Source organism: Silurus aristotelis (assembly GCF_946808225.1).
Source record: "Silurus aristotelis genome assembly, chromosome: 26".
In the NCBI taxonomy this organism is placed as follows: Eukaryota; Metazoa; Chordata; class Actinopteri; order Siluriformes; family Siluridae; genus Silurus; species Silurus aristotelis.
In genome coordinates, this window is record NC_139599.1 from 15,327,358 (window position 1) to 15,349,113 (window position 21,756).

General features: G+C 37.4%; 5 protein-coding genes across 5 annotated transcripts; 4 read left to right on the forward strand and 1 right to left on the reverse strand.

Moving 5' to 3' along the window:
- Positions 1-17: 17 nt before the first annotated feature.
- On the forward strand, positions 18-3,711 carry cfap68 (cilia and flagella associated protein 68). Its single transcript, XM_083531064.1, has 3 exons — positions 18-529; positions 1,969-2,032; positions 2,172-3,711. The coding sequence occupies exons 1-3, from the start codon at positions 290-292 to the stop codon at positions 2,318-2,320; spliced, it is 453 nt and encodes a 150-aa protein (XP_083387190.1). The 5' UTR covers positions 18-289; the 3' UTR covers positions 2,321-3,711.
- Positions 2,812-5,339, reverse strand: cryabb (crystallin, alpha B, b). The gene is made up of 3 exons (XM_083531062.1): positions 5,008-5,339; positions 4,420-4,542; positions 2,812-4,321 (listed from the first exon to the last, which is right to left on the reverse strand). Exons 1-3 carry the CDS (start codon positions 5,197-5,199, stop codon positions 4,118-4,120), a joined length of 519 nt encoding a protein of 172 aa, XP_083387188.1. The 5' UTR covers positions 5,200-5,339; the 3' UTR covers positions 2,812-4,117.
- Positions 5,340-5,510: 171 nt separating this feature from the next.
- hspb2 (heat shock protein, alpha-crystallin-related, b2) lies at positions 5,511-9,150 on the forward strand. The gene is made up of 2 exons (XM_083531063.1): positions 5,511-6,754; positions 8,495-9,150. The coding sequence occupies exons 1-2, from the start codon at positions 6,661-6,663 to the stop codon at positions 8,908-8,910; spliced, it is 510 nt and encodes a 169-aa protein (XP_083387189.1). The 5' UTR covers positions 5,511-6,660; the 3' UTR covers positions 8,911-9,150.
- A 1,604-nt stretch (positions 9,151-10,754) lies between these two features.
- LOC310720294 (uncharacterized protein) lies at positions 10,755-15,523 on the forward strand. The gene is made up of 4 exons (XM_083530770.1): positions 10,755-10,900; positions 13,541-13,590; positions 14,673-14,698; positions 15,180-15,523. The coding sequence occupies exons 1-4, from the start codon at positions 10,869-10,871 to the stop codon at positions 15,507-15,509; spliced, it is 438 nt and encodes a 145-aa protein (XP_083386896.1). The 5' UTR covers positions 10,755-10,868; the 3' UTR covers positions 15,510-15,523.
- Positions 15,524-17,247: 1,724 nt separating this feature from the next.
- fkbp6 (FKBP prolyl isomerase 6) lies at positions 17,248-21,479 on the forward strand. Its single transcript, XM_083532165.1, has 9 exons — positions 17,248-17,433; positions 18,037-18,154; positions 18,250-18,339; positions 19,301-19,503; positions 19,720-19,839; positions 20,051-20,248; positions 20,990-21,099; positions 21,183-21,260; positions 21,390-21,479. Exons 1-9 carry the CDS (start codon positions 17,353-17,355, stop codon positions 21,409-21,411), a joined length of 1,020 nt encoding a protein of 339 aa, XP_083388291.1. The 5' UTR covers positions 17,248-17,352; the 3' UTR covers positions 21,412-21,479.
- The last annotated feature ends 277 nt before the right edge of the window (positions 21,480-21,756 follow it).

The following is a 21,756-nucleotide window of genomic DNA, read 5'->3' on the forward strand; positions in this document are numbered from 1 at the left end:
AATATTATTATTTATTAAGTTACCATGGGCTGTATCCTAAATGGCGCCGGTCTGAAAATAAAGTGCAATATTTAGGTTGCACCCTAGGGTAGGGAATGAGGCGGGGTTTAGGACATGGCCGACTTCCGGTTGCGCGTCGATGGTATCTATGGAAACCGAATATCAGCAAGGAGCGTGTATACGAGAGTAACAGATGAAACTCGGAGCGCTCCGTGTTTAATCCGTTCATTTCTATCACTTATTTCTATTCAAATAAGCTGAAAGTAAAAACAAACAAAAAAACTTGCAAATGTCTAAGAAAATCGACTGTTCAGGAACAGCTGCCAGGCAACCTTTTTTTTACATGCTCCGTGCTTCCGGTCAGAGTGAAGTCTGGAGCGATGCCGACGAAGAAGCCAAGTTCCACAAGTATGGCTGGCGCTGTTCCACTAATGAGGAAAATTATTCAGCCCCCACGCTGATCGGAAACTGGTACGAGAAGAGCTTCGACACCGGCAGAGCAAAGTCGTGTCGCCCTCGAACGTCCCAGGTGTGAACTTCACTACAGGGGAAGGTGGAAATGCACCCGGGGTAGTGGGCAAACTCGACCACCAGAGGTCGCCAAAATGAACCGCTGAGTCAGGGGTGTCCAAACTTTTTCACAAAGGGCTGGTGTGTGTGTGTGTGTGTGTGTGTGTGTGTGTGTGTGTGTGGGGGGGGTTCATTCCAACCAACCACATTGTTTAAATCTAATGATTTTCAATCAGGTGATTGGTTGGAGTAAAAATGTTAAATAAACGTCAAATAAAAGTGGTACGTTCTGCTCTTCTGCACATCGAGATGGTTAATTGGTGCTGGGACGACTCTCAAGACAGAGTACAAGCGTGCATTAGTGATGGAAAGTTCAGATCATTTTTAGTGACTTAGATCTTTGAACTTTCTCGCTCATCATCAACGAATCTTTCTTTGAGTCTGATTCATTTTGTTCTTTCGATCACCTTCATAGTGTCTGTAGGAGTCTCGTGTCAGCGTTGTTTGATTTTGATATCGAATGAATCGAAAACGATTTCATTAGAGATGTAATGTGCTGTCGATAAACGAGACACAACTTTGGCTTTGAACTCAAAATGAAATGAGGTGAATACGGTAAATTAATAATATATTACATTCATCACAAATGACACCACAAAACGGTATGCAATTGTGATGAACGTAATATATTATTAATTGACCGTATTCACCTCATTGATACTTTACGTTGAAAAATGTCTTATTTATTAAAATATAAATTTCTTAATGAATAACATTTAAAATCTTGAGATAAAAAAGTGTCATTCTGTTGTCCTACTGTCACTTTGCAATTTGGGCAAAAGAAAAACAAAAACAACAAATGCATTCAGCGAGAACGACACCTACAAAAAAAACAAGTGTGCGTTGTGTCTGTTAAATTGTGTTTAATGATTTGCTGTAGTTAAGTCGCTGACATTAAACCGTTATTTCCACACAATGGTCCCATTGTTCCTTTAATTTACTTGCATTAATGACCTGTTTGTTTGTATCTATTTTTAATAGAGAAAATCATACATGAATATTAATTAAGCACACACATTTCTATTTATATAAATCCTGTCGTTCATTGCACCCCACCTGCAATGTTCCCCATTTTGAGAACCACCGGTATAAAGAGTTAATGTCTAGGGGGTCTGTGGCATTTAACCATGTGTGTGTAAGTAAAAGCCGGTTGTATCGTCTGCTCTACTGATCATTGTTTTGATTTTAGTCATTCCAGACATGACGTCAGTGGTTCTATATGTGTATACAAAGCAGGGATTTTTCAGCATCCTTCCTCCACAACTGATCAATGAATGAACAGAGGTGTAGAGAAATGAACTAATTTAATCACCACCTGAGAGAAAAGCAATGTTTACACATGTATGGGTAAATTCTTCCTTCAAAAGCATTCAAATAAAAATATATATATTTCTGCAGTTTTCTCACTACTATGAAACCACATATTCCTCAACTTTCACCAAGAAACCATCAGTTAACCGCTGTGAGTTGTCTCTTTTATATAATATTTTAATTATGTTATAAAATGTAATACAATTTGAAAAAATAATGATTGGGCGTCTATTTCGGTGTGACGAATAAACAGTGCTGGTTGTATTACCATTGTTTTTGTGTTCTCACAGCTTTCAAGAAAGAGCCTCAAAGCATCCCGGATCACCAGCCTGATCCACCACACACCTGGACACCAGGAGAGTCCCAAACTCCTGATTGTACTTCAGTGGACACCATTCATCAGAAAAAAGTCCTGACAAGTTGTCCCAGAAGTGTCTAAACTCAAAAATCTCTCAATAAATTTCAGTCTTCTTTCTGGGTACGTGTCTGCATTAGGACAAGTTACACATTTTTATGTTATTTTTTTTATTTCTCGGATAAAATAACACACGAAATACATACCCTGTTTAGGGCAAACTGCTATCTGGTATGTTTTCATAGGTCCCCTGATAGTCTTTTTATAGACATTGCCCAACAGCAATAACAACCCCCCCCCCCCCCCCACTCCCCACCCCCATCCAGATACTGAGTGCCAAAAAATCTCACCATGCATCCAAAACTTAATAAGAAACAAAGTAAAACTAAAATCAATGCTCATCCAGGGTGAATATAATCGTTTATAGAAATGTATGCAGTGTTACGTAACTCCCAGCTATGACAGCATGCTTCGTAATGGCCAGTGAATTTTTCTAGTGACACCCATCAATTATTACCCTCTTACCCAAATCAGAGTTTTAAAAAAGTCCATAGATAGAAAGAGACCCAGTCATGTTTAATGTTTAAATGACCACAGGATTTATTAATAGCTCATAGCCAATGAGTAACCATAACACAGAAACCGTCACGGCTCCATTTTGGGTTTTCCATTGTGTGTGGTGTCAGGAATGTTAAAGCAGGGAACTAGCAGAACTGCATGATGTAGGCCCTTTTCACTGACCTAAAACCAGATTAGTCATTCTCTCTTGTTACTAGCTTGAGAAAGCTAATGCTGGGACCAGGACAGTGTAAAAAGGGCGCTTCAACTCAAACGCTGACCTGTGGGCTCCCCTGCATTTGTTCCTCTTGGTATTTATTATAAAGCGGTAAACACAGGGAGCCTGTGAGAAGATTAGCTGTATGAAAACTTGGTTCCTTTTAAAGCAATGGAGGTGATAAAATGAACAAATCTGTTAGATTAGCAGCTTTGTCTGTGTTCCCCTTCAACCTTCTCCCCTGTGTTCCCCTTCAACTTTTTTATATATACATACGGTATACTCGCATACCATCATGCGCCATCCGCCATTTATACATACAAACCTACACACATTCAGAAGGAAGTCAACAGAAACATTCCTCAGGCATATTTGTCAGCTCTCTTCTTCGCTATCATGTTTTCAAAGCCACAATCGCTGCTCAATGATGTTGAATGAAGTTTCCAGTCACCACAGGTCATACAAGAGCAGTAACCTCTCTGGAGTACCATACGTTAAGGAACAGAAAAAAAACGTCAACAGCATTTCTTCCTTCACTGCCTGATCGTGCCTGATCGCGTTGTATTGTCTGCTCCCATGTCCACAGAAGGAAAATGTTGAACGATTAAAGACGCTTCCTTTTTTTTCTCATTCCATAGAACCTCACCACCCGTTCTGAATATTGGAAAACACCAGAATTCCATGCACTTCTTTAAGATAAGCGATCAAGAGATAAAATTCGATCACGCTCTTCTCTTTAGCTTTCATCACAACAAATACTCAAAAGCCCAGGCTTCCTACACACCAAAACCCACACAAACTCTGTGCAGCCATTGTTCAGGTTTGACCGGCTAACACTGACAAAGAGCCCTTTTGTTTGGTGAATTGTCTTCTATGACTAGCATCCGCAGGGTGCAAAAACAAAACTCCAGGTTTAATTAGTTATAACTTCTGCATGGAAAAAGAAAGAACCAAAAATGTTTCTAACCATAGGGTGAACAGGTCAATCCCAACTCTGACTCTCTGACACCCGATTAGACCCAAGAGTGGAGTGTAAGTGCAGGGAAGCGCAGTGGTTCAGCAGGGGAAACATTGGGATGACAGACTCATGATATCATGTCGCTGCTTTACTTCTTCTGTGGGCCAGACACTGCATTCTTGTCTTCGCGAGTGATGGCAATAGAGCGCTCGGGGACATCAGTGAGCTTGCGAGGTGCTGTGACGGTCAGGACACCATCGGAGGAGAGGGATGATGTGATGCTGGCTGGGTCCACTCCAGTGGGGACACGGTATTTTCGGACAAACTCGCGTGAGACGAACCCGTGGTCGTCCTGTGGGACACGAGATGCAGGTCGAAAATGTAGGCTTGTGGATGTTTTAAGAAATTTCTCTATTAATACGTGTGCTGATGATCGGATTTTGGATTTACCTGGCGATCCTCGTGTTTGGCATGAACTTTAATGTAATCTCCGCTGATCTTCACTGTCACTTCCTCAGGAGCGAAGTGCTTGATGTCCAAATTGATGGTAAAGCGGTCCTTTTCCATTTTCATCTGATATAAAAAACATGTCAGGTTATAATCTATTCAGAAACGTACTTCATGTTCACTAGGAGCCCAGGATTCAATCATGATACAGTGCAATTCCTAAATGTAGCAGATCTGCTGAAAGTTTAGAGTGATATTAGTAAGAGCTTTACATTGCTAACAATAACAGTGTTAATAATAAGCCTGGGATTCAGAAAGTCTAAATATAGCTATAGGGCAGCAAAACCCTTTGACTACAGAGATCTCCTTTCCTTTAAACTGATTAACAGCAGGTTTAATTGACTGGTAAAAAAAAATTCAGGGAAAACCCCATCAGGATAAATTACTTGCAGTTCACAGAAAAACCTCTAAAAAAATACGATCATATTACTCTCTGTAGTCAGTTTGTGAGAGCAGCACTAGCAAAAGACAAGGTCTGTTTATGTTAGTAAAAAAAATGTCTGAACAAAGATGGCACTTGTTTGTGCTCACCTCAGAGAGCCCACTGTCCACCCAGCTGGGCAAACGAAAGAAGGAAGGGCGTGGGAAGTACATTGAAGGGTAAGGTGCAACAACATCATCCTCCGAAATGTGCTCCCCAAAATGCTGGTCGAAGATCCGGCTGGGGAAGAAGGATGGCCAGAAGGAGCGGCGGAACCAAGGATGCTGGATGGCGATGTCCATGTTGTCTCGAAACGGCACCTCGAATTCAACCTGTAGTCCGTCCTGCCTGTCTGCTTATATCGTGACCAGCGACACCCACCGAGACAGGGCTGGATCTTCCTGGAACAATGGTGTAAACCGTTTACGTTTTCACCCCCTCCCTCGTTTTGTCCCTCCCACTCTCTTGTGTTAGTTGTCTTGTCCACCTCTTCTGGTATTTATCTAAACCAGTGATCTGATTTTATTCACAAAGACACCGGATGGATTATAGCACAGGCTTTAAATAGGAGAAACTTTGCCATGTAGGATCAACAGTACCCAATGGTCTTTTGGTTTCTTGGCACAAATACTGTGAAGCCAGCAAGTCTGTTCTGTGCCACAGAAGATTAGGCTGTTTGTGCCGTGACATGAGGTCTGAGCTCCCTTTGAGACCTTTTGTTTTTGGCAAAGTACTCTGTGCAAGGCCTGTTTGTTTGGCCACTGGTGCTGGGATTATTATGCATGGTCACCCTCCATATAGTGCAAATTCACTTCCAAAGACTTATTGACTGGTGGCTGACTGTTGCACAGGGCTTAAACATTCTTGGCACAAGTACCCAGGAGAAACAGCCAGCACCCAATCAGCTTCACAAAAAGGGGGAACAATTGAACCCAATATGTTTACTGTGAATAACTGTATTTAATGTATTGTATCTAGTATTTGGAATAATATGCAGTTTAGGGGTGTCCATGACTAAGGATTTACAAAGTCTTGCCTATAATCGACTGATAGTCGAAAGTTAGTCAACAAGTGGGTAAGACAACCTTTATGTTCTTTCACACACAGCACACAAAAACAACTTTCTAATTAAGCCACCAAAACTGCCTGGAAAGCACATGAAACTCACAGTGACTTTTTACCCTTTTTAAGGTTGAAATGAAAGGCAATGCGCATAAACCTTCGTAAAAACGATTCATTTTATAGCCACGAACATCCCGCAAAAAAAAAAAATGGCAGAAATTACAGCTGGCAAAAAACAAATTAATTTCAAGAGCAGCAATTTTGGCAGGATTCTGGTGTTGGCCAGAATTACATCAGGAGCTGTCACAGTCTCAAAAACAGAGAAACCAGTCTGTATTTTCTTTGTCTCTCTGGTGGGACCTTTCAAGGTATATGTTTGATACCTGATTGTTATGTTTATCTTAAACTATTAGATACTCAATGTAGAAATAGTCTCCTACACACTTCAAATCTCTTCCATGGCGATGACTCAGGTGGTAACCCGCTAGGAGTGTCCAGTGTCACTCAGCATCTGCCCCCTGTAGGCCTTGCCGTACAGGCATGTGTGCCAGAACCTATTTCTAGACCCATTTATCACCCCTGTCCAGTCACAAGCTCACAGCCTCTCTCCGTCTCGTCTCCCTTTTGTATCACTGTCACAATTTCTGAATAGCCAGAAGGCTATTTTCTTTTACAAAAGGATACCTGCATTACTTTTCAACATGACTGACCGCACGGTTCCCCACGCGTATCCTATGAGCGTTAATTACGAGATGTGCACTCCTGCTCGGATATACGACCAGAACTTTGCAGAAGGTAAGGGACCCATCAATAGAAATCCAGCTTCTCTACAAATGAAGCAACACAGAGCTTTGGGAAAGCATTTGGCTGAAGTTTTATTGTGTATCTGCAAAACGTAAGTTGTAAAATGATCCAAATATATCAGCAATTCGATGACATCTTTTGTTTAAAAGCTACGTTTCAGAAGCTAGTATTCAGATGAGAATATAAAACAAGGAAATGTGACATTGGTATAGAGAAAAACGTCAGCTGGCATACTTCTACATTAGCACAATAAATATCCTGCTCTAATACAATGTCCAGCCAACTTAAAGAAGACCCAAATGGCACGTATAAACACAAAGGGATCAACAGCACATGGGCCAAATTAAACAATAAATGCCTGAGCGGCCATCCACCATGTCAGTATATTACACAGAAGTGAAAAATGAAGCCTGAGCTATGACCTATATATAGAATTCGACACGTGACCACACTGAAATAGCTTACTAACCAGTGCAGGTTGGCATATCCAAGTATATCAATCCCAATAATGAAATATTTTTTTTATCAAACCCATAATATAAAACCAAAATAGAAACCACTGGAGTCTGAGGTCCTGATCTGAGGCTGGCAACACTGATTTGTAAATAGATATGGGGGTTTCCAGAGACGTAAGAGGGGCCAGATTTTTTTTTTGGATTGTGTTGTCAGGCGACCAGTATGAAAGAGATACTTTACATGAATATTAAATCTGTCAATACAGGATAAAAGGCTAATGCCAACTTGCTATCAAGTTATTGCAGCACAGAACTGAAAGGTCTCATTGCAGTGAATCACAGTTTCTGCGGCAGATGCTTTAGCTCAGCTTATGCAACATCAGCATGTGGGTAAAGTATTTCTTCACTTGGCAAAGCTTTTTGTTTAACTCCCGACCTCATCCATGGACTAGTAAGGTATGTGTGGATTGTGCTATCCAGCAACAAACCTTCAAAACCAGCAAACAATCGAATCGTGTGTGACAGACCAGGTTAACATATTTAGCATTATTCTTTGGGATGAACCACAGAAAGTCTAGTAGATTGTTTTGAATGCACGATCATATTTTCATGCATATTACAGCTACAGTTGTCAAATACTGGTCTTAGAAGATTATGCATATTAGGGATGGTAAGATTCACAGATTCTTGCAAAGTGATGCATCGATTTAAAAAGTGTGCATTGAATATAAGTTGGCATTTATATCATAATGCATCTTTAACATATTTGAATGAGTAAAAAAACCGATTCTATCTAATTATTAGTAGATGCACTATATTTGTATTATTTAGAAAGTGACAAGAAATTTGTGACTAATATTTTATATGTAGATTGATTTCTCCTCCCAAAAAAGTTTCTCAAATGCATTCTCCCGTTCTCTCCTATGTGCATGTGACTTATCACAACATTACAGGCACATAGAATATATATTAACCTTGCAGAGGTAGAGATGGAGGCAGAACAGAAAAAGGACCTTTCTTTTGCACTAGAAAGGTGTGTTTGTGTTTAAAAGTCAGAAGGCACTAAGTTTATAATTTGCTGTCTGTCTGAACAAAAGAAATAAAAGCGAACTATCTGTATCATATTGAATTGCAGAGCATCATATTTTTTTCACATTTTAGCTGCTTCATATGTTGGCTATGCAGCAAGATGCGAATCGCATTACCTTAGTTATGGAAATGTACATCCCTAATTCATAATTTTTTTTTGTACAAGCTCATTTCTATCTCTACACAGCGCTAAGTCCACAGGACCTGATGGCTCCAGTGCTGTACCATGGATACTACATCCGTCCTCGTATCAACAAACAGCTGGAGAGGGGCTTTTCACAGGTGGACAACGAGGACGACTGGTACCGTGTTCTATTAGACGTCTGTCAGTTCACACCGGACGAACTGAGTGTGCGAACCGTAGACAACCTCCTGGAGGTGACTGGAAGCCATACCCAGAGGATGGACCAACACGGCTTTGTTTCCAGAGAGTTCAAGCGCACCTACATCCTTCCTATTGGTGTTGATCCACTGCTGCTGCAAGTGTCTGTATCTCACGATGGGATTATGTGCATCCAGGCACCAAGGGAGGTCCAGGATCTGGAGCCGAAAATAAATGAGCTCAAGATCAGTGTGGATAAAAAAGGACGGAAAAGATGCTAAAGTGGACTGCGATGTTCAAATCTATTTTTTTATTTTTTATTTTTTGTAAAATCAAAGCAACACCCAGCACTTGACCAGATCTTACATCCTCTTCACACTTCCCCATGTAGACTGGGTGGGGATGTTTATACATGACATGATTTTTTTATTATTATTTTTATTTATTCAAACGAAAACCTTTGTATTTTACAAATGTTTGTACAGCTACGATTTTTAGATTTGATCAAGGTTCGGTTTGGATTTTGGAAAAAAAAAAAAGCAATGTGTTCAGTCGTCCAAGTGAAAATGGAATTTAAATAACATATAAAATGCAATATTGTACATTGTACCATGCATCGAGTTTGTATTTGAAATTTAAAATGTAATTAACATGTATTTAAAGTGAAATAATTGCTCTGGATTTAGGGATATTTTAATCTATATTTATAATAAAAGATATTTTGTATAAAGTCACCCATTTTAGGGAAATGTACCTGAAAAGATTATTTACAACTGCTATGTAAAAAGTTCATACTTGTCTGACTAGATGGTCATAACGCATTATTATTATTATTATTATTATTATTATTATTATTATTATTATTATTAAATCCACATGAATATTGTTTCTTTTGTACGTGCCTCTCATACTTTAGCATATAATATAGAGTAATTGATGGAAACTTTATAGAAATGTCAGTATCCAGATTTTCTTGTTTTTCCTGTATGCAGACAAGTTTCTTTGAAATCTTTCAACAAACCAAAAAATAAATCTGAATGTGGTTTTGATTACAAAAAAAGTCAAAGTCCTTTGTATGGTCACAATTCCATTATAAATCCAGGAGTGTCCACAGCATCATGGCGTCCTGTTGATTTTAGAAATAAAATTGTTTTAATGCGGTGCTAGCGACTCTAGTCACTGCCACCTCACATCTCCAGAGCTTGGTGTCACATCTGATAGGGATTCAGCACCCAGTTTTCCTCCTGGAGCCCAGGTTTCCTCCTGTTTTCGAAAAAACATGCAAGCAGACTTAAGAACCTGTTGTTCCTAGAAAAGAATCTACTACAGTATCGTTTAGGACGGACGTTCTAACAGTCCATGAATTGGTATATATATATTTCTTCTTGTTTTCTTGTGATTACGACTTTATTTTCTTGTAATTACGACTTCATTTTCTTGTGATCTCAACATAAGTTTTCTTTTGATCACGACATAATTTCAAACTCATCAGCGATCAAAGCAAAAACGAATGCGATCATACATGACGATACCTCTAGAACATGCTCTTATGCCAAATGCACAGAAAAATGAAGAAAGGAATCATGAAGAAACAGTGTTTATGTCGAGATCTTGAGAAAATGTAGTTGTTTGGAGTTCACGAGAAAACTTGTGTCAAGATCACGAGAAGTGTAATCGTGTTCACGAGAAAAAGACGCTGCGATCACAAGAAAATGTAGTCGTGTTCACAGGAAAACAACTTTTGTTATGTCGAGATCAGGAGAAAATGAAGTGGTGTTTACCAAGATCGCAAAATTTCATCGCGTTGAGAAATTAGAAAACGTCTGTCGAGATCACGAGAAACTCGTGTTCTCGAGAAATCAACTTGCGGATCAGGATAAAATAAAGTCCTGGTCACGAGGAAAGAAGAAGTGAAAAATATGATAATGCATGGCTTCTTAGGACTTCTGGAGTTTAGGATGTTTTGGGAGAACATTTATTGATAGTAGATTTTTGTTCTTTAATTTTATTTTCTGAAATCTTTCTGCCCACATGATCCAAATGAAAAGAGGTTTATTATATACAGTGGGTTTGCTGGTTAAACGTTGACTACCAATGGTAAGGTCACAAGGACAGACGTGGTGGTGTTCAGTTCACCTGCTCGACTTCACTTCCCACTGAGCAACACGGAAATGAAGACGCTGATAAAAACAGGAGCTGCTCATTGGCTCAACTCTTCAGAAAACCATGAGCAGCAGCCATGGGCAACAGAGTCACCAATACCTTGGATAAGTAAGTAAACCAAACTTTACCTCCATTTATTCATTTCTACAATATATTTGATTTATTCAGTACTACATACGGTCTATAAAAATTCGATTACTGCTTATATCAAGATAAAAATAAACCGGATAAATCGAGTCTAAACAGTGTATACAGTATTATGGCAGGACCGATTGCATAAGGAAACCATTTTTGAAGAAATATCGTATACCTGCATATTGTAACGCGTATACTATAAATCAGTTATTATGAGTATCACAATTTTTCGTTTTTTGTAACCGATTATTGATTTATTGGATGAGATTTGCGTGGGCAGGGGACAAGGAAGAGACAAACAACCACACCAGGATCTTTAGTTCACTGGAGCGAACAGCAAAAACAAGTACAAATGTAAGCCTTATAATAGAATATATACGGATATAAATATTAATATAAATATAAACGTGTTTTGGGCGGGGTTTTTGTCCCTTTTGTTAACCGGAAATAACAACCACAGTGTTGACACATTGTTCAAAGTCCGTCCTATACTACAGCAAACTGCACGCTTGTGTACAATGCTGTATATTAAAAAAGTACAATTTTTAGGGGCGTGGTTTATCCGTATTATGACGCAACAATGGTTTGATGAATGGGCACGTGAGATATTCCGCTTTTTATTATAGGAGAATGATATGCGCTGGGTAAAATAATGGAGGGTAAATCAGTGCTTTTTGGGGGGGTAAAAATATTTGGTTAAAGCTATAAGTGCATGTAATAAAATAAAACCCAATAATAAACGGATTTCATTTAATCCTTTAAAGGAGGCTTTAGGATCCACCCACTTTGAACAGTCACGTCATTCATACATCCCTATAAAGTGGTTTCCTTCTGAACTGTTCTACATTGTGGCATAATGTACACTTCAGTTTTCTTTCTAATCTTTATACTGTACACCAGGTTCTTTATTAGTTTTTTTTTAAAGCACAATTTTCTTTTTTCTACATATGTACAGTGCGTGTCAAAAGTTTGGAAACACCTATGGTTTTTGAGACACACACATGTTCCTTTGTTTTTATGCGCTGTAAGTAATTTAACTGTATTATCATTTCCTTTGACAAAAAAATAAATATATAAATGTTCAGATGTTCCACTGTATTTTCACTGAAAAATCCTCCCTTTGCATGATTAACAGCTTTACACACTCTTGCAATCCGGACAGTCGCTATCTCCAAAAGTTCAGCTGAAATACTTCGCCCTGCTTCTTCTAAAACTTGGAAGGTGTTTTTCACTAGTTGGAGATTTTTTTCTGACTTTGTGATCCAGTACGCCCCAGAGCAGTTTAATAGGATTAAGGTGAGGTGCCTGGGCAGGTCATTCCATGATGCATAACACTATGCTAATAATGCTTACAGAGCATTTTGTCTTCTTGTATAGTGAAGTCGGTTCCAATGAGTTGCAGTTCAGACAGAATTGTATGCCGTATTGTAGTATGAATTGCTGGCCATGTTGTTTTAGTACAGTACGTTCTCCAAATAAAAACAGAAACTTGTGCTATATGTTTTTCATTTAAAGTCTACTGTTATTGCGTAAGATGACAGTTTAATGAAAATGAATATCTTCAAATTATCAAGTTTGTTGCATATAAAAAAAAAGAACATGCAAGTGTCTCCCAAAAACGGATAAAAGACTGTTTCCATACTTTTAAAACTGTATTCACTACAGAATATTTCATGTTGTAGGTTCAATCCAATTCCAGAAAGCAGGGTGACATTGATTCAGTTGTATTTTGATTAATGCATTACCATTGATTTAATGCTGATTCAACATTGCTCTATCTGGGATATCGCAGAAGGATATGACAGATGAATACCGAGGAATGTCCATTCTCGAATTGAAGTTTATAATCAAAAAATGGATGAAGTATAGCTTATAACATGACAGCCAGGGGTTATTTTTCCAGTTAAAGCAGAATTCCTCTTTTATCCCAGGCACTAAACTGGAACAGTCTCTACCTTGCAGAGTGCATTCAGAGGACGAGAGTGTATTCGAGATCCTTGGTGTCAGGAGGGCGTTTGTAGAAATTGTTTTAATCGAAAAAATGAACGGAGAAAAGATCATGCTTTTGAATGTTCGTATACTCAACTGACTCATTTCTCTTTATCACGGTCATCTGTACAGGGGTCATGCCAAACCACAATAAACCCCTGTCCTTTTCAGAATGAAGTATCAATGGATAATTGACATATAGTATGAAACAAAATAGTGAAGAATGGAAAGAGAAAATCTTCAAAGCTCTGAACTATCAATCTATGATCGCAACTTTAAATGTGAATGGGAGTATTATTGGAATTTTTCTTTTTTTTTAGTTCAGAGCAAAACTAGACCATCGTAGCTGTGTCAGCTCAGAGTCCCCACACATGGACGACTGCATGCAGACTCTCAGACTCTCAAATTAGTAATAACAAAGAATAATAAGTAATAAGAATCTCAATTTGAGTAATAATAAGTAATAAAAAAAAATCTCAACGATGCTCTCAATTTGAGGGCCCTGATTTGAGGGTCATTATTAGGTTTTGGTATTGAAAAGGATATTTGACCCAGACTCTATGAATTTGATGAGCTACTGAAAAGGAAATATGGGCTTATCAATGTTTTGCTTATCTCTCTTAGGTGGGGTTTAAATCCAAGGAAGTTAAGTCTAAAGCGGTCAACGAGGAAAGGTACTGTCTGAAAACCAGTCATTAAAAATATATCTTTATTATGAATACGCTATAAAGATACACTATGTGGATAAAAGTTTTGGGACACCTGATTTTTCACTAGATATGTGTTTTTTTTTTCTTCAAAAAAAAATTAGAGGCACACAATTGTATAGAAATAATAGACCTACATCTTTTCCAGCATGACAATGTTCCAGCATTAACTTCTGTGTCTGGTACCATGACTGTGTCTCAAATGCACTATAGTTCTACAATATGTACTTGTAGCCTAGTTGGATTTCATAGTGTTATAATAATTATTGTATACTTTTTGTACACTTTTCTGGCCACAAGACTGTGTTGCCAGAGTGAATAGTTCAATGCGATACATTTTTAAACGTTACTTAAGAATGTTTATAAAACAGTTTGTGACGTGTGAATCTTGAAAGTGGGATCCAGTAAAATGCCTTTGATTGGTTTGTTTGCAATGTCTTTTAAATGGCATCTTATTAAAGTAAGGGGTTTCTTACCTGTGTTTTTTGGGTTCTGTGAGATATGTCTAATAAGGTCATAACACCAGACAGACAGACAGACAGACAGACAGACAGACAGACAGACAGACAGACAGACAGACACTTTGTTAATCCAGAGGTCAATTCAGAACAGACTTTCTCTATGTTGTAAGTTTTTTATAATATTACAATATTAAGAAACAATTTTTTGTTATGTTTCTTTTCTTGGTCCTTTGACCATTTGGGAAACATTTGAAACATATTTCATTTGATTTTCCTTCCAATTTTACTGAGTACTTCCCCAGCAGTATTAATACATAAAGCAAGATAATTTTTTATTGAAAGTACACACAGAACACCATATGAAGTCCAGCAAATACTCCCCCAACAGCTGAACCAGCAATTTATCAATGTGGGTGTGTTGGATAAAAATGTGCAAAACACCAAAATGTGCAGTAATGTGAAACTGTTATGTTTTACCTCAGAATAAATATTCACTGTACTGTAGTCATGATAAAGACTTTCTTTAGATGGTGCATTAACTTTGTTGATAACTTCATTACAATTTTCTTTTTTTTTTTTTTTCGTCAGCTCCACCTGCAGCTTCACGTCATCAGGTATGTATTTGTTAAAAAATACAACACTGTAACTATTGGGACATTTAAGGAAAGTGGTCGCTTGGTGGTTAAAACTTTGGACTTCTGCTTGGAACTGCATGAGTTCAAAGCCCATCATTATCAGAACTGTCACTCCTGGGCACTTGAGCAAGCCCCTTAACCCTCAAATGCTCATTTGTATAAATTAGAACATTTAGAAAGGCATCTACCAAATGCCGTAAATGTAAATGTACTCACACCAGACTTATTGTCATCACTATATTCTATTTGTTGAGAAATGTGAGCATACTACAGTATAGCAGAGTTCAAAATCATTAATCCTCATGTAAACCCATTATTAAACATTTGAGAGTAATTGTTGAAATTGTTCATTTGAACCAGTCAGATGTTTGAATTTATATAGTTAAAGGATTCTTATTCTAGATCAAGCCCTTTCTTAAAGGGTCCACTAAATAGATTCTAATGCTCACTTCTGGATTAGAGCCTCGATCCCCACATATACGACAACGTGCCGGTCGAACCCGAGTATGCCCAAGTGAGGAAGAAGAAGACGACGACGACGAGGAAGGATTCCGATGAATTGCACTATGCGGAAATTCAGGTGCTGCAGTCTGAAAGCTCGTGCAAGCAGAAGACCCCGCCGCCCAAAGACTCAAGCACAGAATACGCGACCATAGACTTTCTGAGGGGCATGAAAACGAAAGAGACTGCAAAGCCTGCGGATTTACTTATTCCACCTGGAGAGCTTCAGGGACTGATGGTTAAGTCTAAAAAGAAGAAGAGAGCTTCCTCGCATCGGGTCATGGTTTGAATAAATGATAAAAATATATATATATATATATATATATATATATATATATATATATATATATATATATATATATATATATATATATATATATATATATATATTATAATGAGTATGTGCATAGGTGTGTGTATATGTATGATTGTAATGTTTGTAACTCAGGATGATTTTCCTTTTAAAGAAAGATCAAATGTATGCTATGCTTGTTGCACATTAATCCTAATGAAGTGTTTCCAAGCCTCAAAGCACACCAAAAAAATGTGAAGGAACAAAGCAGCATGATGCTCGTTCTCGTGGTCAGTTAATTTCATAGTAACAGTCGGGGATGTCTACTGATCCTATCTATTATTCTATACTTCTTTTGCATAATCTATTCAGCTCTTTTCATGCTGAAACCCATAGTTGCAGTCATCTAATCTGTGTTCTTGCTTTTGCTCTTGTTGATGGGACACAGCAGGGTTAAGCCTCTGTTTTCTCAATGATAAAAAGACATCAGTAAGATTTCAATTTTGGTGTCCATGACAGATGATTTGTCATTAACAAATGTTTTAAGGTAATTTTATTCTTTTGGAGGCAAGCCATTAATGGTTTTGAGAACAAACTGGACTCAGACTGTAGAGTCATGCAGCCCAGCAGTCACAATCATGTTTTACACAGAATGAAGATTTTAATTTTGTCTCATAGTGGCGATTGAGGAGACAAATAAGGAATACAGTTTCAGGCATAGTAAACATAAACAAATGGGATTATTTACTTTATCATCCTTTAGTTTTCCTCAGAATGCATTTTGTGGTGCACTATATGTTGATAAGGACTGTACAAAGTACAAATTACACAACATAATAATAATAATACTATTAATAATCTCCTATATACACATATCTCTTTAATAGATGTGGAAATAAGAACACAAGTTTCATGAATTAAAGACTGAAATTGTCTTTTTTAGAAACCAATAATATTTGATTACTTCGGTATATTACAGTGTATTTGTTTATAAATCCAGTAGTTTTGAGCTTATTGTCAAGTTTTAATCATGTCTTTAAGTCAAAAGAATTTAGCTCTATACACATGAATAGGGACCAAATATGTACATTTGCTGCAGGTTTACAAGGTTTTATTAAAAAATAAAAAAAAACAGAAAGAAAGAAAGAATATTAAGTCATGTTGATCTGTATGGATTTTTATCTGGTATAAATGTGCCATTTTTCTTGTTATAAGAGAAATAATTATTGTTGTAGCTGTTGTTAATAAAAAATTTAAAACAAATGTGTTTTTTTATGCTTTTACACCCAGTGTGATGGATGAATAGATGGACGGTTGGATATTAAGTAAATGTTATGAATATTCTTTTAATGTGATTATAGCGCCATCTTCTGGTGAAAGGTAGCGATACTGCATGATATCCTGCTTAAAAAACCCCACATGAAATTAATAATAATGAAAAAAACATTCAATTCAATAATGATAATTAAAATAAATAAATATAGTGTAATAAATATAGGGAATTTCAATATGTTTTCTTTTTCTGTAGTATGGTGACCAGGTTTCTGAAAACCTGAAGCTTTAATTTATCATTTCATTATATCAATTTCTAAAAGACTTGAACTTCCGGTTATGGACAAATAAAGACAATATGAAAGTTAATTAATTATTAAAAAGAAAAGAAAGTAAAAAATAGTGTGACTTTAATGTTGGTTTTCCACCTGAGTGTGGCGCCCCAGTGTTTGTACCAATTAGAGTTCACCTTCACCTTCCCTATTAGCTAGAGTTTTCTAAAAATTAGCTAAAGTTCAAAGAAAATAATAAAATAAACAAGCAACTTAAAGACTAAAGTTAAGAAATCATGTCCCTGTCGATGAACGGTGTCTGCTCAAGAGTGATGCAGTTTATAGACCCAGAGGAGCGCCATCGAGCTGGAATACAGGTAAACAAACAAACAAACAAACACAAACAAACACAGTCAAGCTAGCTGCTAGTCACTTGCTTATTGTCTAGTTTGGTCCATTTTCACAAGTTTTGCAACTTTTTTAGCCAGTGGATTGTATAATAACCATCTCTGACCTATTTAAAGTAAAATTTGGAGCTAAAGTTTAATTAAAAAATGCACATTTTTTTAGAGGAAATTGTACAATATGGCCCCCAAAATGAGCCACTGCAAACAAGAAAGGGTTCTTCTTATTATTTTATCTATTTTTATTAAATAAAATACATTATATATATATATATATATATATATATATATATATATATATATATATATATATATATATATATATATATATTTCATAATACCATTTGTTTATGTTGTGTTTTTTGGCAGCATAGTGTCACAGAGAGTAAAAGCTCTTCCTGAACATAAACGAATGAATATACATAAGTGTGTGTGTGTGTGTGTATGTATATGTGTGTGTGTGTATATATATATATATATATATATATATATATATATATATATATATATATATATATATATATATATAAAATATCTTTATACATATATATTTTTTTGTTTTTTGTCACACCTTAGATGCCGTTTCAGCGTCTCGCTCGGCAAATGCAAGATGTTTTGGGTGATGGTGGAATTCTCAAGGAAGTGGTACATGAGGGAAAAGGTCCGCTCGTACCCAGAGACGCTTCAGTCAGCAGTGAGTATCAGCCACTACGTCACTGCCACTGTGAACAATAAGGTCTGTCTGTTCTGTTATCAAGTTAACCTTCGTCACGTTCATCTCGTTAACAGTTCACTTTTCGGGATTCTTGGAGTACTCGGATCAGCCCTTTGAGTCGACGAGGAGCTTTAAATTTCCCAAAATGATGAAGCTGGGAAAAGGTAACTGTCTTGATCATTATATTTGTGTAATGAATTAAAGACAAGAGGGGCGTGCTTTTATGAAAATGGTCAAAGTGTTTATTTAGAATAGAAAAAACATCTGTAGGTAGGTTTTATATCTGCAAAACAAGTTCCTCTGTTTACCTAAATTATAGCAGCTATAAATGGTCATTCTACTTACCAAACTCTTCCTTTCTCTTCCTAAAGTGTAGTTTACAGCTTTAAGTAAATTCTTTAGGTCTCCTGACAGAAGATAAAACCACAGAACCAACAACCCTACACTTTTAATCGATTGGTGTCACATGCCTGCTGTGCAGCTTTGTGCTTTAACCAGCCTTACTACAGTATATAAATTATAATGAATTACTGAGAACTAGAGTGCGACCGATTAATCGTTTTTGTAAATTAATAAGCACCGATAGTTGATTGCTGGAATTATTGACTTTCTGGAAAAAAAACAAACCTATAGTTTTTCCGGGTTGTGTTCATTGCTGAATCAGCTGGGAATTTTCCCTGTTATTACGAGAGCGCCCTCTAGAGGCAATGTGCTGTTTGTTTTGCAGGTAAGACTGCACTCTGCATGGAGTACGCTATATTATATTAATCAATTAACATGTATAATTATATTTATTAAAATAAATTATATACTCATTTATTTTCTTTAGCAGATTGTCATGATTTTAGATAGATATTTTAGTTTGTGGTTTTTTTTGGTTGTTTTTTATCCATTAGCCATTTTTTATTCATTCATCAGTTGATTGAAAGTTGAATGACAAGTACGATCCAACCTAGCTATCGGTATTGGTAAAATCCATCAACCTTTAATAAGAACCATGTAAAATATAACCCTGTAACTTGCCTTGTAGCTGGAACCACTGCCACGTTCACTGTGATCCTGAGGCTGGTTATTTTTTTCCTAAATCGCAGCAGAGCAGGTGACCTTTTACATTTTGTCAATCAGACATGACTGTGTGGGGCCTCGACATCGGCCTGCGAACCATGAAGAGAGGAGAGTTCTCTCGTTTTCTCGTGCAGCCCAGATATGCCTATGGAGAGATGGGCTGTCCTCCTGTCATCCCACCGTGGGCCACAGTGCTTTACGAGGTGCAGGTCGTCGACTATCTTGACTCGGCCCAAGTGGACGAGTTCTTTGCACTTTCACCAGTGAGTTTTGTCTTTTCGATTCATTGAATAAATCAGTTTCTTTCTTTAAATGAAGTTTAGCATTTAAATGACCCTGGGTGATGCTATTGTTTGGCTGAATGTCTTTTTGAATGGCAAACATCGGTGGCTAAATTTCTTCTTTTTTTTGTACTTGCAAATGTTCCAGGTTGATGTGATACACAGTAAAAGTGCTGATTGTTCAAAACTGTTTCACAGGAAGAGCAGAACTTGTCTCCTCTGTCTACACTGCTAAATGTAGTCGACACAGAGCGGAGCTTCGGAAACCGCTGTTTCAACCAGAGACGATACGAAGACGCCAAAGACAGATACAAGCAGGTAGGCTAAGGGAATTTTTTTTGTGTGTGTGTGTGTGTGTGTGTGTGTGTGTGTGTGTGTGTGTGTGTGTGATTAAACAGTCATTTTAATTTTAAAAGAAAAAAAAAAAACATATTTAATAGCACATATCTGACAAAAAACAATAAAACAAAGACCAAAACCAGGTCATGATTCAGAGTCGACCGTCTGCTTCTTGTCTTTGTCACTGCAGGCCATGACGTTGCTGAGTAACCGCAAGCCAGCAGACGGAGATGAGAAGAGACGTGTGGAGGAGGCGAACCTGCCCTTCCTGCTCAATCTCTCCCTCACTTACCTCCGCCTGGAGCAACCACACAAAGCCCTGCAGTTTGGCCAGAGGGCTCTGAAGATCAGCCCTACTAACACCAAAGCTCTGTTCCGCTGCGGTCAGGTCAGGGACTTGCTCACATCACTTCCTGTACAAATCATTCTCCACCATTCGGGTCAGATGCTTAGCTGGTTTGCTTCTTGTCAATAGGGACACCTGACTTTTTAAGCCAGATGTGCACAAAATCGAAAGCGCACGACCGCATCAGATGATTTGAAAAACTTTCTTCACTTGAACTAGGAGACTCAAACCTGTTTTAGCATGTCAATGCACAAAGCCGTCCATGAAGACCCATGAAGATCTGCTTTACATGTATTAGAGAAGATGCTCTCCTGCTATAGAACTGCAACGTAACTAGACACTTGGGGGATGAATTGGAACACACCCCAGGCCTCCTCATGTCAACTCCACACTTTGTGGCTGAATGAATCTCTACAAAATCCGGTAGAACATCTTCCCAGAAGAGTGGAGGCTGTTATAAGAGCAAATTGGGAGTCGGTGTGAAATATCTTCATGGAGCACAAACCAATCTCATGCTCAGGTGTCCTCAAACTTTTATAGAGTATATTCAAGCCACTAAGAAAGCGTTGAGATGTCATGTACTTACACTATTATATATTTTTCTGTCTCTGAAAGATTTTGATAACATCTTATTGGTTTACTAGAAGTAATGAATTTACTTTATTTCTAAATTTTAACTTTTATTGAACAAATTCAATCATCAATAATTACTCTAATTCATAATTACAGATATGATCAATCGCTGAACTAATAAATTTTTCACTTATCGTCTATCTTCCACAGGCGTGCTTGGAGATGAACGATTATGAGAAGGCACAAGATTACCTCGCCATGGCTCAGGCCAGGAAGCCGTTTGACGCAGACATCAACAACCTGCTAAGGAAGCTGGCACTGTGAGTCGAATTCTGCCACATGGAGCTCTGTCGATTTTGAGAGGAAGCCTAAAACTTTATTTTTTTTTTTTATATGCTTGCAGTTCTTACAAAGAAGACCTGGACAAGGAGAAAGAAATGTGCTCCAAGATGTTTTCTGCTCTCAAATCCAAGAATGAAGAGTGAGTAGTTTGTAATTTGATAAACTGACACAAGGGGGCAGTGTTATTGCAGATTTACATGAAATTTACTTCACGATAGGTTAATCTGTAAATATTTCACATTTTTTATTCACACTTCTATTTTTTCAGTGTTTCGGGATTGGAAGAATAAAATAATCAACTATGGAACTCATGGAATTCATGCCATGTGACTGAACAAGTTTGTTTTTGGTAATTTCTACTGATTCAGCAATTTAATATAGCGCTTAAGTTTAAAAGTAATTTCTTTTTATTATTAATGTTGTTTGTTTATACGAATAAATAAAGATTTTTTTTCAGCATAATCTGCAGTTTCAGACTTGTATATTAGAATACTGCATGAGTTTTTTTTTTTCTTCATGTCAATACATATTTTTTTGTTGAAATTGGTAAAAATGCCTCCTTTTTCTACACCCACAATTCCTCATTCTGCTTATTCTGGCAAGTCTTGTTCACTGTTTTCCTGACATTTGACACC

What these genes read in the sequence shown, in the direction of transcription:
- cfap68 (XM_083531064.1), top strand. Translation starts at nt 290, where the DNA reads ATGTCTAAGAAAATCGACTGTTCAGGAACAGCTGCCAGGCAACCTTTT. An exon ending in GTCGCCCTCGAACGTCCCAG is followed by an intron (nt 530 to 1,968) that starts GTGTGAACTTCA and finishes ATATTTCTGCAG; the next exon opens with TTTTCTCACTACTATGAAAC. An exon ending in GAAACCATCAGTTAACCGCT is followed by an intron (nt 2,033 to 2,171) that starts GTGAGTTGTCTC and finishes GTGTTCTCACAG; the next exon opens with CTTTCAAGAAAGAGCCTCAA.
- fkbp6 (XM_083532165.1), top strand. Translation starts at nt 17,353, where the DNA reads ATGTCCCTGTCGATGAACGGTGTCTGCTCAAGAGTGATGCAGTTTATA. An exon ending in CAGAGACGCTTCAGTCAGCA is followed by an intron (nt 18,155 to 18,249) that starts GTGAGTATCAGC and finishes TCTCGTTAACAG; the next exon opens with TTCACTTTTCGGGATTCTTG. An exon ending in CCAAAGACAGATACAAGCAG is followed by an intron (nt 19,840 to 20,050) that starts GTAGGCTAAGGG and finishes TTGTCACTGCAG; the next exon opens with GCCATGACGTTGCTGAGTAA.
- LOC310720294 (XM_083530770.1), top strand. Translation starts at nt 10,869, where the DNA reads ATGGGCAACAGAGTCACCAATACCTTGGATAA. An exon ending in AAAGCGGTCAACGAGGAAAG is followed by an intron (nt 13,591 to 14,672) that starts GTACTGTCTGAA and finishes TTTTTTCGTCAG; the next exon opens with CTCCACCTGCAGCTTCACGT. An exon ending in CTGCAGCTTCACGTCATCAG is followed by an intron (nt 14,699 to 15,179) that starts GTATGTATTTGT and finishes CTTCTGGATTAG; the next exon opens with AGCCTCGATCCCCACATATA.
- cryabb (XM_083531062.1), bottom strand. Translation starts at nt 5,199, where the DNA reads ATGGACATCGCCATCCAGCATCCTTGGTTCCGCCGCTCCTTCTGGCCA. An exon ending in TGGACAGTGGGCTCTCTGAG is followed by an intron (nt 4,543 to 5,007) that starts GTGAGCACAAAC and finishes TTTTTATATCAG; the next exon opens with ATGAAAATGGAAAAGGACCG. An exon ending in CCAAACACGAGGATCGCCAG is followed by an intron (nt 4,322 to 4,419) that starts GTAAATCCAAAA and finishes CGTGTCCCACAG; the next exon opens with GACGACCACGGGTTCGTCTC.
- hspb2 (XM_083531063.1), top strand. Translation starts at nt 6,661, where the DNA reads ATGACTGACCGCACGGTTCCCCACGCGTATCCTATGAGCGTTAATTAC. An exon ending in CGACCAGAACTTTGCAGAAG is followed by an intron (nt 6,755 to 8,494) that starts GTAAGGGACCCA and finishes ATCTCTACACAG; the next exon opens with CGCTAAGTCCACAGGACCTG.